The following is a 19,598-nucleotide window of genomic DNA, read 5'->3' on the forward strand; positions in this document are numbered from 1 at the left end:
GAGTGGTGTATAGACAATGGATGGATTTATATTTTCATTACACATTGTGCAATGAAATCATTCAATAATCCTGTCAGTGCATCACAAATAAATACACGATTCATTGGGTAGTAGCTACGTTGCTAGCAGGTGCTCTGGTCCAGACAGTGTGAGTGTTTACAGGGTTCAGTTCTCTCGTGGTTCTGGGTAGAAGCTGTTTTTCAGTCTGTTTGTTTGTGATTTAAAGGAAGTGAAGCATCTACCTGAGAGTATTGGGTCAAACAGAAGGTGTCCAGGATGTGACTGAAGACTGTTCATATTTATGTCAGCAAGCTTTCATTGTAGCAGCGGTGAAAGGACACCAGCAGCTTTTCCTTTTCAGGCTGTTTATTCTAAGGATCTTCAGGAAGTGGAGTTACTGCTAGGATTGGGCATCAAGCATCGGGTATCGATTGGAACCGGGAGTAACTTTCCGATTCTCCCGGAATCGTTCAATTTTTTTCATTTCGATTCCTAGTTTCGATTCCTAGTCCGCCGACCCGAAGTAGAATCCGCCGAACACCAACGAAGAAGAATCCGCCGGAAGTGTTTGCGTTACCGCGCAACCATGGACAGTGTACGGCGGCGGTCTAAAGTGTGGCTTCACTTCACCAAAAACAACTTTAAGTCGGTTCAGTGTAACACCTGCAAAACTATTATATCGTGCACAGGAGGGTGCACGACAAACATGATCAAACACCTCCGGGTTCATGGTGTACAAATAACAGAGTGCCCCGTCTTTGACGCGCTGCGCCGGCCCTCCTCTGCGGCCTCTTCCTCTGGCCCCGATCCTCAACCTAGCACCACACTCCAGTCCATATCCGGTAAGTAAAACAATAAAATACGTATTACGTCAACACTGAGGCAGGTAACAAGTTATACTCGACCTAAAACGGTGGGTCATCTTAATGCAAATAACCCAGCTAACGTTAGCACATGTATTTTTTCCCAGACAAGCGAGCTGAGAATGCTAACGTTAGCCAGACAGTTGACGTGACCCCCCGATGCGCTACGCCCACTCCGTTCACCATAGCGACCAAGGGAAAGATGTCGGTGCAGCAAGTAGAAGAGTGCCACAGAAAGGTTACAGCTTATATTGTGAAGAAACTGCATCCCTTTTCAGATGTGGAATCACCAACATTTAGGTTAGTTATGCAGTAACAATGGAGCTAAGCTAAGTTATACTGAGTTAAAGTTACAGTAACAGCGGCATTATGTTTGTTTCTGTTTGCAGGGACATGGTGAAAACCCTAAACCCCAAATACACACCACCTTCTCGGGACTACTTGTCAAATAAATTAATTCCATCTTGGTATAAGGTCGAGAAGTCCAACGTGATTGCAGAGCTCAGTGACGTCTGCTCTATTGCACTCACATGTGATGGCTGGAGCAGCATCACACAGGACCATTACGTCACCATCACAGCACACTAGATAGTGGAGGGCAAGATGCAGCAAAAAGTACTAAAAACAAAAGCTGTGTACAAAGCACAGACTGGTTGTGTTGTGGCAGAGGAAATTAGTGATGTTCTGTCAGAGTTTGGCATTTCTGATAAAATTGTAGCAATCACTGTAGATAATGCTGCCAATATGGATGTTGCTATTAATCACCTGCAATTTGTAAAACTATGCTGTTTTGCCCACACACTTAATCTAGCAGCACAAAGTCTGTACTCCCTAAATTCAGTGAGTCAATGGGTTGCCAAGGTCCGAACCGTTGTCGTGTGGATGAAGAGGTGCTTGATGGCGAAGGTGGTTCTCCAAGAGAAGCAAGAACTTCTACGTAAGACACATGACGTTCACTTTATTTAACCGTTGAACACTGATATTAACATAATGACTTTATATTTCTGATGTCATTTTTTATGAACTGAGTAATTCTGTGGTGTTTAAGTCCAATTTTAAATACAAGTATTGTTTGTCTCCTAGGATGAAAGGCATCTGCCAAATAACTTAAAATTAATGTTTTTGTTTTTATCAGAGCTGCCCCGACACTCACTCATCCTTGATGTGAGAACACGCTGGAACTCTCTGTACCTAATGCTGGAGAGATTCACAGAGCAGTACCCTGCAATTCAAGCAGCCAGCTTGGATCAGCGGCTGAGAAAAAATATGGAAAGGGACAGGTAGAGATAGATGAGCTTAGACAAAAAATATCAGTACACACTAAATATGAATTCAAAGAACAGTACAAGAGTGCATACACTGCATCAGTGAGTTGATTGTCTTGACTTACTACAAAGAGCTGTCACTATGATAGACTATGGGCTAATGTAGGGAGTGCATAGCATATGTTAGGTGTTTTGGTTAAGAAAAAAAAAGAAAATATCTTTACCATCGATCTATGTGTTCTTAATTCTTTTTCATACAGGCTTGCTCGTCTGACTGAGGAGGATTTTCAGAGAGCTGAAGACTTCATCAGTCTCATGAAAGTTCTCTACACGTCAACACTCTGCGTGTCTTCAGAAAAGAGCCCCACATGTGGACAGATACTACCCATTCTCCACAAGCTCCAGGCACATCTCACTGTCAAAGAAGGAGACACAGTGTTTGTATCCAACCTTAAAAAACAGGTTTGGGCAAACCTATCTAAGCGCTACCAGGTAAGTGACTGAGGCAGGCAGCTGTAAAGAAGTTTATGAAGAATAGAATTATCTTTATTCCTGTGGCTTGTGAAAACATTTAAAGATGGTTTTGCAGAATGATGAGATCAGGCACTTTCTTCAAGTGGCCACTGCGTTGGATCTGCGCTTTAAACATAAGTTGAATGACGACGACACCGCCTGGGACCAGATCCAGAGGAGGCTGATTGAACAGGTGAAATGTCACTCATGCACAACTTTCCTTTTCAGCTATTAAAATGGAAGATCTAAGTATTTATGTTCTTTGTAGTCAACAGAGGAAGACTTTGGAGCTGATGGGGACACAATGCAATCAGAGAAAAGGCCTGAGAAAGAGGCAGAGGAGGAGAATGAGAAAGAGAAGGAGAGTGTAAGTGTATGATTGCTGATATTTTATAGGTTCTATATCTTAATTATGATCATGCCTTTAATGGATGTTTTTCTTTTTTAGTGACAATAATGATGAACCTTTCGTTTTTTTAGCAACCACCTCCCTGCAAATTGTCCAGGAAGACTCCACTGGAGGAACTGTTTGCTGAGGAAGAGGCACAGAACATAGTTTCACAGCAGAGCACCATGTCCATCAAGAAACGTGTGGAGAAAGAGCTGCAGATATACAAGGAAATTCCACCAACCATTATGTCTGAGGACCCTGCTGCATGGTGGTGGAACCAACGAAAGACTTATCCTTTGCTGTCAGATCTCGCTTTCTCACATTTATGTGTTCAAGCTTCTTCTACACCCAGTGAACGTGTGTTCTCTACTGCAGGAGACACTATCTGTCCAGAACGCTCACGCATACTGCCTGAGAAGGCAGACATGATCATTTTCCTCAACAAGAACTGTTTCTGATTTTATACTTTACCTGCTGCTAGTGTGGACTGGGTTGTGCAAGTTGTTTCTAATTGTTGATATTCTGCACCGGGTTAGCCCATCAGTGGGAGCGCAGTGATCTGTTTAAGTACCTGTAGCATCAGAAACTCAGGATAAGTGTAAATAAAGCCCTGCTCTACTAAATAAAGCTTTCTTGTGAAAAGTGTACCCCTGTGAAAAGAAAATTTATAATATTTATATTCAAGTTCAAAGATTTGATATTTATGTACTAGTTAAAAACAGCCCTGTGAAAAATTCATAATTGAATTCATAAAAAGTAGAAGGTTCATAGAATTAAAATTCATGGAGAAGTTCAGACTACTTCATCCAGAAAGACCTCTGGTTAGCTAGCCTATTTGAAACATCTAAACTTTTTTGACCCTGCCTCTGAAAAGAATCGGAATCGAGAATCGTCAGGAACCAGAATCGAAACAAGGAATCGGAATCGGAATCGTTCAAATTCAAACGATGCCCAACCCTAGTTACTGCTGAACCTTCTTTACTGCTATGGTGGGTTTGATAGTCCAGGAGAGATCTTCATCAACGTGTCCAGGAACCTAAAGGCAGGAAGGCTTTCCACACTGTCCCCGTTGACTGTTTATGGATCAGGGTCTGCTTGAGTGTTTGAGTCTGTGATTAGTTCTTTTTGTGGCGTTCTGATTCTTCTCTGAACACCGCACGGTCAGTCTTTGGACTTCATCTCTGTAGGCAGACTTTTGTATCTCTGGTTTTGTGCATATTTGTGGCATTTTGTGCCTCTTTCTGGTCACATTGTGTGGTTGTTTTGTGTGTATTTCTGGTTGCTTTGTGTGCATGTTCATGGTTTTATGGCTGTTCTGGGTTTCTTTGTGGTAGTTTTGTGCTATTTTACAGTTATTTTCTGTCACTTTACAGTTATTTTCTGTCTCTCTTTGGTTATTTTGTGTGTCTTAGTGGTCTTTTTGTGTCTCTTTGTATTGGTTTTGTGTGTCTTTGTGGTATTTTGGAGCAGTTTTGTGTCTTTTTGGGGTCATGTTTTGTTTCTGTGGTTGTTTTGTGTCTCTTCCTGTGGCAAACTATTGTTTTTTCTCCTGATGGTAGCTGCAGCCCCTCCTCTGGTGACTTTAATGGTTCTCTAAAGGTTCAACCATCCAGCTACTGACTGACACTGAGTCGGATGTTTGTTGTCTGACAGTTCTTTTTCAGTTGCTGCTCTTTCTGTACTTCCATGTGTTTATTTTAAATGGATAAGGTGTGTTGTGGTTGTTGTACTGTTGTGTTGTGTTACTGTGGGGCTGTAATGAGGCCTCTGAGCTCTCAGGTGAATCACTGACCAGCAGGTTAATAGAATTAAAGTTGCAGCGAGGCGTTCAGGGATCATCAGACAGGGAGACGCCCTATCTGGAGAGTCTCCAGCTTTCAGACCGGCCTTCTCTCTGAGCTTTCAAGACACAGAAGACTAATCCTGGAGTTGATGCAGAATTCTTCTCCTGATGAAAGAATATCAAGATTCTACATCAATAGTCTTATATAGGATGGATCTATTGTTTTTGAACAAACTATCTGTGAATACCAACATGTTTTCAGAACTTTGACGTCGTCCAACCTGATAAGATTGAGGTCGGTCTTGTTTAACCGAACATTTACCGCACGATTACTGGGTGTCGACTCCAAACTAACTGACACCACGTGAAACTGATAAAAAAAAAAACAGAAAGGCACACAAAACTATTCAAAATCAATATCGAATGGCACACAGTGCCAGTAAAGAGACAGAAAACAACCACAAAGAGACAGAAAACAACAATAGAGACACAAAACAACCACAGAGAGACATAAAAGAACTACGAACAGACAGAAAAGACTACAAAAATGCATAAAACAACTACAAAGAGACACAACACTACCGCAAACAGACACTGAACAACCACAGAGAGATGGAAAACAACAACAGAGACACAAAATAACCACGAATACACATAAAACTACCACAAAGAGACAAAAAGCAACCACAAAAAGACAGAAAACAACAGTAAAGATACAAAATGGGTACTAAGAGACAAAAAAATTACCTCAAATAGACACAAGATGATCTCAAAAAGACAAATAATGTGACGGATGCATAAAACAATCACCAAGAGACAGAGAACAACCACAAAAACTACACAACAAAAAAGAGACACAAAATTACCAGAAATAGGCAGAAAATGTCCATTAAGAGACAGAAAACCAGCACACAGAAACAAACGTCTGAAAGTTTGTGGGTTTCTAAAGGGACTGAGATCAAACTGGTGAACTCAACTTTGGACCAGAATGTGTTGGACAGAAGAACCAACGTGTGTTTTATCACAGCATTTTGGTGCTAGCTGAAGTTTCATGTCAGTCAGTTTTTATTTTTCTGTTGTGGGTGTTAAGTAGAAACACTGTTAAAACAAAGTCAGAGGTTCATCTGCATTATTTAGAAACATGAAAATCTGTAGTTTTCTTGCTGTCGACCAAGTTTGTCATAAAGTTTGTGATCAACAGCCAGAGCTTCGTCTTGTGTTGATCAGAGCAGCGAGTCTCTGCAGGTTTTCATCATCAGCTGCTGTAATCGCTGTTTTCCTCTGATAAACTCCCTCAGGACTAATTACCATCAGAAACTGTTTAAAGTGTCGATGAGTGTTTGTCACAGTGGACCTCATTAATGACTGTTTCACTCATTAATAGCTGTTGTTGTCTGAGTGTTGGTCCAGCAGGGGGCAGTGTGGTCCCCTGAGCTCCAACATGCAACAGTTGATGTTTCTTGCAACAGTTTGGACTTTCTGTTTACGGCAAAGTTTACCAAGTGATCTTCAAGAGTCCACAGTTAGCTTATTTCCTGTTTATGTTTGTTTAGTTTGAATCAGGTTTAGTGGCTGTTTACGGTCATATAAACATAAACTCTTTCAGTGTTTGGTTGCACCACCTACAAGGTTAAAATTACTTTTATCAGAGATGTAGAGTTTAATGATAGTTGTGACACTCAGAAGTTCTGAATGGTGGGAGTTTATTGTCCCACTTCTAACCCGTTGTTGTATCATTTAAAGCCCAAAACTGACCACGAATGCAACCAGATTAACCCAAAGTTTATTAGTTTGTGGCCATTTATGTTAGTCACTTGCATCCGACGGAATCGGTGACATGAATAAAGTTCTTCCTCCAGCTCCCTCTGTCCAACATTGCAATCAACAGTTCTTTGCCTTCCAGACCCATGTCTTCTTCTAGAACCTTCCTTAATGCTGTGTTAGGCCTTCCAGCTCTTCTGATAGTATCAGGTTTCCATGACAACGACCAGCTGCTTCATTGTGTCTCACCACATGTCCATCCAGGGCTGGCCTACGTTGTCTAGTGATGGTTGACAAGCGTGGATGTGAGTCATATAGTGGCTTGTTTCTGAGGTGTTATTTCCAGGAGATGTTTTGTACCACCCATAGCATTCTGGTAGAAGTTTGATCAGTTCTTTTTGAGAGTATCTCCATTAGTGACCAGGAGTCAGATCCATGAATCAAGATAGATTCCACTGACGCATTGAATACTCTCATTTTGGTTGCCGTTTTAATTAGAGATACCCATGTTATTGACAGAGTGCAATGGTGCCCAATCTTTACCCATTTTTGTTTCTATATAATGTACTAACGTTATCAGTCAGTTCTATATCCAGGTAGAATCAGACCTCCAGGTTTTTATTTGTAACAACTATAAAGAGCTAATGAAGTACTTGGTATATCAAACTAAAATGTCACAGATGTTCTACAATTCTACAACTTCATTTAGCAGATGCTTTTATCCAGAGCAACGTACATCTGAGAGTAGATACAACACAAGCAAGGATGTAGTCAGGAGAAAACAACTTGGATAGGAGCCATAAAACAAGGGTTTATCAATTCAAATATCCATCTATCCATTATCTGCACACTGCCCAATCCTCATTGGGGTCACAGAGGGGCTGCAGCCCATCCCAGTCGACACTGGACAGGTCACCAGTCTGTCACAGGGCTACATATACAGACAATCAATCACACTGTCATTCACACCTACAGGCAAATTTGAATAATTAATTAATCTCAGCATGTTTTTGGACTGTGGGAGGAAGCCGGAGTACCCGGAGAAAACCCACACATGTACAGGGAGAACATGCAAACTCCATGCAGAAAGATCCCAGGAAGACCGGGACACGAACTGGCGATCTTCTCACTGCAAGGCAAAAGTCCTAACCACTACATCACTGTGCAGCCCATTATAAAGACCCATAGTTTATAATTAAAAAGTTCCAGAGAAATCAGAGATGGTTGAGTAGAAGGTCTCTGATGATTTGAGGTGGAATAACCCAAATAACTCTGTTCTAACAATAAAACTATTTGACACAATTGTGGGGTCCGGAAACGAAAAACATGCCAATATTATGTTTTTTTTTCTTTCTTTTTGTTCTTAGTTATATTTTAAGAACCATTTTGAAACTCTAGAACTCTGTTTTATTTGGATCAGACTATCAATGTTAAACCTGCTCAGTCTGTCGTGAAAGTTTATGGAAAATAACTTTCTTTCCATCTTTGTTACCAACTATTTCATATTGTAAAGTAATTGTTGTGTTTAGTTTTGTGTTTCTGTGACATGCAGCTTCAGTTTTTTCATATTTCAACTCACCCATAATCAGACACTATTAGAACGACTTGATCAACATTTCGGAATCATTGAAAAGATAAGACAAAGCAGAATAAATTTCAGCTTTCATTACTTCCTCAGATATTTTATTCAAACAGCCTCATATTTTAGTGGAGATCACATCTTTAGCTGAGACTCAGGAGCAGGACTACACCTCAGTCATTCCTCTTCCTGTCATACGTCTATACATACCACTTCATCTTTACTATTTTCCCAGCAACTTCTCTTTCTTTCATACCAGCACTGGCTTTCCAGTTTATCCCCCATATGCGGTTTTCTATAGCTTCAGTAATCCTTTAATAAAACAACCCAGTCCCTGCCCAGCTTTGTCTACAAATCCTGACAGGTAAATATACCAGTCCAGCTGAGCTACTCCTTCCCTCAGTAGGGTAACCTTTTCAAACAGGAAAAACTGACACCACACAGGATGTTTGTGCTGCTCAACAATGGCATGCCGCTGTGATAAAAGTACAATCACAGCGAGCTGGTCAGAGAGACCACAGGCTGACCACACTCAATGTTCAGACTTGTTCAACTTTGACCCTTGTGTGCTATGACGTATGACAACACGGCCAATAGAGTCGAGGTATCTTGGATGACAAGGAGCATAAACTACTGGAAAATCTAGTGCTTCATGTGTCTGAATTCCTCCAAGAATATGACATGACTTTACATTTGTATTGAGACTCGGGGAGGAAAGCTTTCATACTAGCAAGGCTAGTGCTAATGTTTGCTACTTAGCATGGGACAAATACATCTTCACTGTTGAAGTGTTTGTAACAAACTGACAGCTTCTAGCTTGTGGGGATGCTGACATCTCTGCACTGGAAGCTTTGAAAACTTCCTCAGGAGCTGTACGCTGAAGAATGCAGTGAGCGCATCACATATCGCTTCCTCTGTGAAAGCATTGGCATTTTCTCATATGAGAGATTTTCTATGAGAAACTCATCTCAGGTCCTTCAGTGTCTTTAAGTGCCACAGTCTTCAGTTTGCAATAGAAGATACAGAGGTGTTGGAGCTGCTGCTGGCCAAAAAAATAAAGACCCTGATGTCAGAAATCTCCCGCCCTCATTCTGGCATCATAAGGCCTTCCTTGGTTCTTGTGATGCACAGAATTCTTTTGATTGGTCGACTTTTCCTACTGCATCCTGGATGTGACCTTCTACCATCTGAGAAGACCATCTGGTTTATTCACTCAAACAAAGCGAGATCAATTAAATGAGTGATCCACTGCTCATTATGTACTGAAAACTAGATTTATCCCTGAGCACTTGTAAATGGTTGTATTTATATAGCACTTGTATCCAAAGCACTTTACATGGTACATCACATCACCCATTGATGGTGGAAGCTGCCATGCAAGGCGCTAACCACAACCCACCAGGAGCAATTAGGGGTTCAGTGTCTTGCTCAGGGACACCACAACATGAGCACGACGGGCCGAGGATCGAACTAGCAACCTTCCAGTTACAAGATGGGCACTCTACCCACTGAGCCATGCCGCCCTTGTAAGTCTTTCATACACTACGTAAAAACCAGAGAATCTCACAGTACTTCCCTTCTAATCCTCTGTTTGTTACAAAGACTGGTCAAATAGAAACCTTAAACAGATTCCTCAGGATCAGAAATCAAAGTCTTTAATTGAGCAGCTTTTTTCTGCTCAAACCCTCAAAACCTACGTCATGCACACCCTTCATTTCATTCTTATGAGATGTTGCTTTTTGGGGTCGACTAGTCTCAGACCCTCTGATGATCCCTGACTATCCAGCACCACAGAGATTCAACTCATTTATCACCAACATAAAACTCATCTGCATTAAAAACACCATCAGCTCCAAACTGATGGTGAGGTCCTGCTGAAATTGGGCCAACTGGTAATTAGTGTTCAACAGATCTGTACAACATTGATGCAGCAGACACATTAAAGTCTGAATAAGCTGATCTGTGGAGTCACAGCAGAGAGGCTGGTGTTCAAGTTGTTCATTTTTTTTTAGCTCTTTAGCTCCATCTGCTGTTTGATTTTCATTCCTGTATTATTACACTGCCCAACAAATTTGAACTTTTTTTCTGCTGACTGAAAACTAACACCTGTTTTTACCTAATTTTGGGGTCCTGATTTCAGAAATGACATCAGTTTTTACCTATCATGTCACGTTTTTTTCTGTGGCATTTGGACTTGTAGTATCGGTGGCTGCCACACCCATCATATTTAACTCATTCGCTGCCATTGACGTCTATAGATGTCAACTGAAATCCGAACGTTCGCTGCCAATGACGTCTATAGACGTCAATCATGTTTTTTGACTGGGGGGGCTGCAGGACAGTCTGGCGGAGCTTGTCGGTGAAAATCCTGGAGTTTTGGAACGTGAGAGTGTTGCGGTGGGCCAAAAGAATGACAAAGACAGTGGCCATGGTGGGGTGACAGCAAAAAGTGCCGCTGCCAACAGCCGCTGGCGATCAAAGCCGCGCTAGTTTTTGGTTTCGGTTTCGCCAACACCGCTCTCTTGAGCTCATCTGACGAAGCCGAGTCAGATGAGTTTAGAGCGAGCACACAGACACACACAGACACACACAGACACACACACACCTAAAAATATTTTGTTAAAATTTTGTAAGATGTATTGTTCTGAACCAAAATGTTGACTTGTGTTGTTTGTTTATAAAGAAATGATTTAGCTAACAAAATGTTAAAAAGTTGACCTCAAAATGCTTTTTCCGAGTTGTTTTTGTTGTTAAATTTGAGTAAACAACTGTTCAGTTGTGTGGGATGTCACTAAACCAAAAAATATTGGCATCAAAGTGACTGATGTGCCTCTCTGCAGAAAAAGCTCGTTATCTGTTTTTTGGTCAAAAACAGGTGTTTTTGCTGAAACTACCCTATGTTCTGCTGCCGATAACTTTAGAACCGAAAATGCTAGAAACAAACTTTTTTTTCCTGATGAAAGAAGAGAATCTACACTTTCTTTCGATAGTTTCAATGTTTATGTAGTCTTAAAACTTGATATTCTGTAGGTCTTGAAAAATCTGTCAAAATTCTTAAAAACTCTGGCAGTAGGGGGTTCTTTGCTGTGAAAACGGCTGGCAGCCAATGAGTTAATTGGGAAAATGCCAACTTAAACCCGAATTAATTAAATTTCCTGTTGTGTTTCAGATTGAAAGTCAAGCATGGCTACTGCTCGTAAAAAGTGTGTGAATACTCCAGATGCATTTTGTTATATCTGTGGAAATTTTACTGTACCATCTCAAAGGGCAAATATTGGTGACTTTGTGAAGCGAGCCTACTTGGCTTACTTTAAGGTCAAACTTGGAGACCAGGACAAGTCTTGGGCACCACATAAAGTGTGCAAGCCTTGCATTGAAAATTTGAGACAATGGACCAAGGGAAAGAGGGAGAAACTAGCATTTGGCATTCCTATGGTGTGGCGAGAGCCGAAGAATCATATAGACGATTGCTACTTTTGCCTCATCAACACTTCTGGTTATAACAAGAAAAATAAGCATAAAATAAGCTACCCAAATCTGAATTCAGCAATTCGCCCTGTGCCCCATTCTGATGATGTACCTGTGCCACATTTTACAGAGTTTCCTTCACTTGATGAAGATCAAGATGTTATGTCGGCTGATAGCGAACATGGTAGTGATGCCGATTTTGAAGAATGCGGTCCAAGCACAAAAGAGCCAGAGTGTTTTAATCAGGCTGAGGTGAATGGTTTAACATGAGATTTAGGTCTTTCAAAAGAAACATCAGAACGATTAGCTTCAAGATTGAATGAAAAGAATTTGCTCCAAGATGGTACCAAAGTAACATGTTATCGCAGCAGGGAAAGAGATTTTGTGCAATATTTCAGAGCTGAGAGTGATTTTGTTTATTGTCATGATGTACCAGGATTGTTGCATGCACTGGGTGTGGAACATTATGACCAAGTGATCATATTTTAATACGTACTTGATAAATATGCAGTTATGCCATAGAGCAAAAAACCTGATGTCCTAGGAAAAAATCATTGGGATTTTTGGATTCAGCACCTTCAAATTAGTCAGAAACAAGTCTCAGATGTAAGTCAGCAAAAATGTTGTTGGCCAGTGTTAACGTTCTTTTTGAGGCAGCGAGAGCAAACTACACCTGATACTCTTGATATTATTGATGTTCTGTGTGTGTTCATGTAATTTATTCTTTTTAATCTTGTGTGCCGTTGGTTTCAATCACAGTCCTTCATTTCTTTGCACAAAACAAGTTTTATTTTTGTTACAGTTTTTTTTAACATACAGTCAGGTCAATTATTTCATATTTAAAACACAAAAAATGGAAAACATTCAGTAAAATATTTTGTTAGACTCCACCACAGATTGTTTGATGGATAATTCTGATTCAAAGTTGATTCCTAAATACATAAATATCTTATTACTGTTCCTTAAAACTGTGATTTTTCAGATCATTTGACTCTCTTGGAGACACAAACTGCTCTTGTGAACCAGATGAACCAGTATGATGAAGCTGGTGTGTCTCAGCAGAAAAACACGAATCAGAATCTACAGCTGATCAAACATGTAGATTTATTACAGTTACAACTAGAATGGGTCATTCCTGGAGAAATTAAGAGTGTGATTGCTGAAAGCTGCCACGACTTGTTTGCATGGAGTGATAAAGTTCAACACATGTACAAGTGAAAGCTGGTATTCAACCTCCAAGCTGATGATTCCAGAGAAAGCTGCTCCTTCAGCAGAGAATCACTTTATTCTTCTACTCAGTGTGACTGACCGGAGTGATGATCAGAGGAGCAGAGTTTTTACCCTCATTATTCATGTGGGGATTTAAGAACGGGTAGAGTGGTTCAGTGAAAGAGCAGCCTGTAAAGGAGTAGATGTGATCTGCATTGTCAGCATCATAGAAGGAGACCAGACCCTCCTCATAATCCACAAACACTCCCACCTTCTTATACGGTGCCAGAACAGAGAGACGGACATAAGGATCAGCAGAAGCTCTGTATTCTTGCTTCCACAAACACATCCTCCAGCAACCACACTGAGGACTCATATAGCCTTCTCCCTTCCTGTTGACTGACTCTCTGGCCACACCTACAGACCATCCAGCCTTCTCTTTCACCTGAACCTCAAAGTAAAATCTGCCTGACGAAAAACTCTGTTTTCCTAAAACATTAAACCACCGAGTAAATCTCTGGATTGTTGGGAAGATTCTTCTTCATACCACCATGACTCATCATCAGACAGGATGAGGTTAGCATTTGCTGTATCAGGATCCAGAGTCACATCCACTGCAAACTTCTTGATCCTCTTCAACTCAGGATCCAAGATCTTCTTCATGACTTCTGTCAGCGTCTCCTCTATCTGAGCTACAGCTCTCACCACAGTCCCCTCATATGATGGAGAATGAACAGTGACCTCCATCAAGTCCTCGGTGGGTGCAGCAGCTTTCAGGGCCCTGAAGCTTTGGAGGAGGTGGAGGTGGTCTTCAGAGTCTGAGAGCTGCTTCATCTCAGAGCTCCTCTTCATCAGCTCAGAGATTTGTTGCTCCAGATGTTGGATGGAGTCTTCAGCCTGTTCCTCTGCTGCTTTCTGTTGGTCTTCCACCTCCTTTATCAGCTGCTTCAGGCGTCTCTCAACTATCTCCTTCAGAGCCGTGAAGACCTGAACACCTTCTGCTTTCTGTCCGTCTGCAGCATCATTGCTGATCCTCAGAGACTCTCTGATCTCAGAGATCTTCAGGCGTCTCTTCTGGATCATCTGCTGAACTTCAGCATCTGTCTTCAGCAGCTCTGCCTTCTGTTCTTCATATTCTTCCTTCAGAGGAACAACCTGGTGAGTCTTGTGGTCTAAAACAGAGCAGAGCAGGCAGATACATGTGTGGTCGGTCCGACAGAACAGCTCCAGAGGTTTGTCGTGTTTCGGACACATCCTGTCTTCCAGGTCCTCCACAGGATCCACCAGCTGATGTCTCTTCAGGACTGACTTGGTCAGATGGAGCTCCAGGTGAGTCTCACAGTAGGAGAGCAGACACACCAGGCAGGACTTCAGGGCCTTCAGCTTGGTTCCAGTGCAGATGTCACAGAGAACTTCTCCTGCTTCAGCAGCTTGTTGCTCTGAGCTACTGGTTTCCTGTTGAGCTTCACGTCTGAACACAGCGACCATCTCAGAGATAAAAGTGTTGATGTCCAGTTCAGGTCTGGTCTTAAACTCCTTTTTACAGATGGGACACTGGCAGATGTCACTAATGTTCCAGTGATCAGTGATGCAGTTTTTGCAGAAGTTGTGTCCACATGGTGTGGTGACTGGATCAGTGAACACATCCAGACAGATGGAGCACAGGAAGTGATCCTCAGTCAGCACTTTGTGGGCAGCAGACATGTCTGTACTCTGAACAGAAGAGGAAAAAACACATTAGATATTACTGAACTGCACTAACAAATACAATCACTATTTAATTCTATGACTTAATTCACTGAAATTGTTCAAATGATCATTAGTCTGAAATTTAGACTTGATATAAGTTAAGCTACATCGGCCTATCAGACCAAGCTGTTGGCTGGTTCTCAAATTATCTCACCAATCGTAAGCTGTGTGTGTATCAAAATTAATGAAAGCTTTTGTTTTGAAACCCACATTGAAAATCTTTTCAACAAATTTTAATTATTGTTGAGTTTCTTTTTCTGGAACAAATCATGTTTTTCTTTTAATACCAGGAAACAGCGTGTTCCTTCCACCTTCTTGCATTTACTTGATTACAGAGATATTCTTTACATGAATGCCTCGACCCACTCTCTCAGACTGTTGGATGATTTTTATCATAGAGTTCTTAGATTTATAACGGACTGTAAACTTCTCACTGCACTTTGTACTCCTTGGTTAACTGGTCATCACTGTCCATGCCCAGACTTCTCCACTGGTATCATTTCATTTACAAATCCATCGTTGGTCTGCTGCACACATATTTATTTATCCTCCTCCTATCCTCCTATCCTCCTGTTCCTTGCAGGAACAGGACTACAGAAGAGGCAGTCTCCACAGCGCTGCACTCTGTCCTCTCACACCTGGACAATAAGGACACAAATGCCAGAATGCTGTTCTTAGACTTTAGTTCAGCATTCAACACTGTCTCCCCCTCTAAGTTGGTCACCAAACTCACAGATCTGGGCATCACAGCTCCCGTCTGCAACTGGTTACTGGACTTTTGACCAACAGGCCACAACATGTTTGGTTAGATCACCACTGCTCCTCCACCCTCACTTTAAATACCGGTGTACCTCAAGGCTGCATGTTGAGTTCATTCCCCTACTCCCTCTTCAACCATGACTGCAGACCTGAACATGGCTCCAATGCCATCATCAAGTTAACGGACGACACCACGGTGATTGGCCTCATCAAGAACAACGATGAGTTGGGCCTATAGGGAGGAGGTGGATTGGCTGGCTGCGTGGTGCGAGGATCACAACCTGCTACTCAACACTTCAAAAACCAAAGAGCTCATTGTGGACTTCTGAAGGAAGGCTTTCACCCATTCACATCAATGGTGTGACAGTGGAACGCGTGACCAGCGTCAAATTCCTGGGAATCCACATCTCACAGGACCTCTCCTGGACGACAAACTGCTCCAGCCTGGTCAAGAAGGCTCACCAGCGCCTGTTCTTCTTGAGGACTCTGAAGAAAAATCATCTCTCTTCAGACATCCTGGTGAACTTCTACCAATGCACCATCGAGAGCATCCTCACCAACTGTATCACTGTCTGGTATGGGAACTGTTCTGTCACTGACCGGAAGGCGATGCAGAGGGTGGTGAAAACCGTCCAACGCATCGTCGAAGCGTCACTTCCTGCCATTGAGGTCATCTACAGGAAGAGCTGTCTCAGAAGAGCAATAAACATTACAAAAGACCCCTATCACCCAGCACACAGTCTGTTTGCCCCCCCGCCCTCTGGGAGGCGCTACAGGAACCTGCGGACAAAAACCACCAGGTTCAGGAACAGTTTTTTCCTACGGCTGTCTCCCTGTTGAACTCTGCCCCCCGGTGTCCCCACCCCTGCTCACACACACACACACACACACACACACACACACACACACACACACACACACACACACACACACACACACACACACCAACCCCACATCCCTTCACCCCCCCTGGAAATGAACTGGACTCATCACTGCACTATCAACTGCATCTTCTCTTTCTTATTGCACTACTGTACATATTGTTATTACCTGTATATACCTGTATATATAGTATCTACTGCATAATCTCATCCCTGCACTCTCTACTGTGTTTATACTGTTTATAATTATATTATCATAGCCTGTATCATATTCATTAACCTGTATCTATAGTATTTATTACATAATTTCATCTTTGCACTTTTTACTGGGTTTATACTGTTTTTAGTTATATTGTACATACATAAATATACTAACAACCATAGAAATCATAATTATATTAAATATATATTATATCACACTGCTATTGCACTCTGGTTGGATGCTATCTGCATTTCGTTGCCTGTACTTGTGACATGTGCAATGACAATAAAGTTGAATCCAATCCAATCCAATCCAATACATGTTATGTAAACAGTTCAGTCATAGTGTACGTTATCAGGACTTCATTACTTTCACCGTCCCCTCAGTCCACACAGAACTCAGCGAAACATCTTTTTCTTACTCTGCTGCCTTAATCTGGAACTCGCCACAGCAGAGTCTGAAGCTGTCCCACTTGATTCCTCTGGAGGACTTCAAACGTCTCTTAAATAATATGAAAAAACATCTCTTAGGACTTGTTCCTCTTGATAGGATTTATTTTGTAATAGATATGTTTATTTACATATTGCTCTTATGTGCTAAATAAAAGAGTTGTACCGATCTGTGAATCAATAAGAGGGACTCAAGCATCTATCCCAGGCTCTGAAGGACAGAATAAATGAAGATTAGACCAGATCAGATAGAAAAGAATGCAGTTGTTGACAAACTGAGGATTCACAAGGACACCATGTTTGAACAAAGTTGTGTTCAACACTGATAGACACTCATGACAGGAGCTAAAGTCAGCAAGTAGCTGCTGAAAGGAATACTGCTGATAGAGACAAGTGAGTCAGAAAGGGAGAGTCTCTTTCTTATGACACAGTGTCGAGTGATTGAAGGAATCATTTGCCAAGAGGCTGAGGACCAGTCTGTGCACCAATGAAAGGAGAACTCTAAGTCTAAACCACAACTCTTCCCCAACAGTCTCAGCTAGTGAGATTATAGCAGCATTCATGAAAAGACTGTACACACTGAACTTCATCCATTCCTGGGAAGACGCCTACAGATTAACACTTTGCTGACTGTGGTCCTCTGATCAGTAATGGTCCTTGAATTCAAGCTGAATTTTACATCACAGAATAAAAAACTTTAATAGTTTGTCTTCTCTCTCAAAAACGAACACACTCAACATTATTCTTTGGGTTTTTATTACTCTTTAACTTTGTTGCTTGGCCCTTTTAAACATCCATTTTGATGTCCATGTTGTGTTTTGTGGTGACCCTATCTGTCTGTAACTCAGTGTTATGTTGATATATTGTCTCGTACAGGTCCCTTAGTTTGTCAGTGACTTGGTGTTGTTTTGTTATTTGAGGACAGGTCTCTGTTGAAAATGAGAACCTGTGTCTCAATGAGATTATCTGTATAATAAACATTAAATAAAAAGCAGTCAACAAAAACTTCCATACACTTGTAAAGACCTAGCCTAGCGGCGCTACACCCATGTTTCTGACGGCACAAGGGTCTAGGGAAGCTCGACAGGGAGGGAGGCGGGCTAAAAGGTTGTCTTTCAAATCACTCTGCAGCAATTGAGTAGGTATACAACCAATCAACACAACGAATAGGCTGACGTGGTTCCTAGAGCGCCGGCGGATTGTGGCTAAGTCCCATTAGCTTCCCAACCAGCGGAGCCAACTGGTATATTAAGGATTTGCCATATCCCATCGGCATAAGTCCAAATACGTCTTTCTTCTCAATGAAACACTTCAGTGCCGTCCTTTGTTTATCTTTCAAGTTGAATTTTAGCTTCAAATCTTTAAGGGCTGTGGCCAAAGCCGAGTCCAAAGATAACTGTTTATTGTGCGGCGGTTGTTTCTGTCAGAATCGTCGCGCCTCTGTCGTCACTTAGTTACACCCGCCTTCTGACTCTACACTTCATGGTGATTGGTCCGGCCAGTTTTAGGAGAATCCAACCTCGAGCCTGATGGAGGGTAACTAGACCCACCCTGGCAGAGAATTAAATTTGTTGCCGTGGGTTGTCTAGCGCGGCTAGGCTAGTAAAGACCATGTGTATGATGACAGTCATGAGTTTCCAGTGACAATGAAGTAAAATAATTCCAGCAACTCTTAGCTCTTGTTTTAAAGTTTCTTGTTGAAATATAGTAAATATTGTCATCTGTACTCACCACTGTTTGAGCTCGTTGTTGAGGAAGAAAAGTTGATTTTGTTGAGACAGAAACACAGAGATCAGTGTGGCTGCAGCTCAGCTGTTGATCTGTCACACTTTCACTTTCATTTCCGGAATGTGACGCAGCATTTCTGCAGCTCTGTTTTTTCCTCCTTCAGCTTCACTCATGATCAGTCACAACCTTCTGACACGAGTCAAACACACAAGAAGCTGATTTAGTGGTTTTACCTCATTTCCCTCTGCAGACAGACTTTATTCCAGCTCATAGAAATAGTTTTCACAAAAACAGATTGAACCTACAAACCAGATGGTGTTTTATCAGCCATCGGTACAAAAACAACAGAGGTATTATGTCAGAAAGTTAAATATCAGATAATTTTACAATTGGATGGAGACAAATCTGACTCTGTACGAACTTAATTGATTAAAACATTTCAGTTTTTATTTATATATGCTACTTATGTGTACTAGGAAATGTGATTGAAATAAGCTGTTTATATATATATATATATATATTATGGCATGCCGTTTAGGAAATTATATATATAATGAAAGTCGATATATATATAATGAAACTTGATATATATATAATGAAAGTCGATATATATATATAATGAAAGTTGATATATATATAATGAAAGTTGATATATATATAATGAAAGTTGATATATATATAATGAAAGTTGATATATATATATATATATATATATATATATATATATATATATATATATATATATATATCAACTTTCATTATATATATATATCGACTTTCATTATATATATATATCGACTTTCATTATATATATATCAACTTTCATTATATATATATATATCAAATCTTTTTTCCTACCGAGCCCCGGAAGGGACATGTCCGTATGGCGAAGCGACAATGAAGGACACTCACCCGGACGAGAATTTTATTGAGTTTTATTTTGAAATCGGCCTGAAATGCACAGACATTCAAGCAGTGCGATGTGCTAAGAGTCTGCC

At 41.2% G+C, this 19,598-nt stretch overlaps 1 protein-coding gene and 1 pseudogene across 1 annotated transcript; one reads left to right on the plus strand and one right to left on the minus strand.

Annotated features, from left to right (window-relative positions):
• Positions 1-550: 550 nt before the first annotated feature.
• On the plus strand, positions 551-3,677 carry LOC127530492 (E3 SUMO-protein ligase ZBED1-like). Its single transcript, XM_051937323.1, has 7 exons — positions 551-842; positions 971-1,163; positions 1,253-1,800; positions 2,389-2,620; positions 2,718-2,834; positions 2,910-3,008; positions 3,122-3,677. The coding sequence occupies exons 3-7, from the start codon at positions 1,712-1,714 to the stop codon at positions 3,488-3,490; spliced, it is 906 nt and encodes a 301-aa protein (XP_051793283.1). The 5' UTR covers positions 551-842; positions 971-1,163; positions 1,253-1,711; the 3' UTR covers positions 3,491-3,677.
• Positions 3,678-12,459: 8,782 nt separating this feature from the next.
• Positions 12,460-14,537, minus strand: LOC127530490 (E3 ubiquitin-protein ligase TRIM21-like; annotated as a pseudogene).
• Positions 14,538-19,598: the final 5,061 nt, after the last annotated feature.

This window comes from Acanthochromis polyacanthus, chromosome 17 (assembly GCF_021347895.1).
Source record: "Acanthochromis polyacanthus isolate Apoly-LR-REF ecotype Palm Island chromosome 17, KAUST_Apoly_ChrSc, whole genome shotgun sequence".
Taxonomy (NCBI): domain Eukaryota; kingdom Metazoa; phylum Chordata; class Actinopteri; family Pomacentridae; genus Acanthochromis; species Acanthochromis polyacanthus.

What these genes read in the sequence shown, in the direction of transcription:
- LOC127530492 (XM_051937323.1), top strand. Translation starts at nt 1,712, where the DNA reads ATGGGTTGCCAAGGTCCGAACCGTTGTCGTGTGGATGAAGAGGTGCTT. An exon ending in AGAGAAGCAAGAACTTCTAC is followed by an intron (nt 1,801 to 2,388) that starts GTAAGACACATG and finishes TTTTTCATACAG; the next exon opens with GCTTGCTCGTCTGACTGAGG. An exon ending in ATGAGAAAGAGAAGGAGAGT is followed by an intron (nt 3,009 to 3,121) that starts GTAAGTGTATGA and finishes TCGTTTTTTTAG; the next exon opens with CAACCACCTCCCTGCAAATT.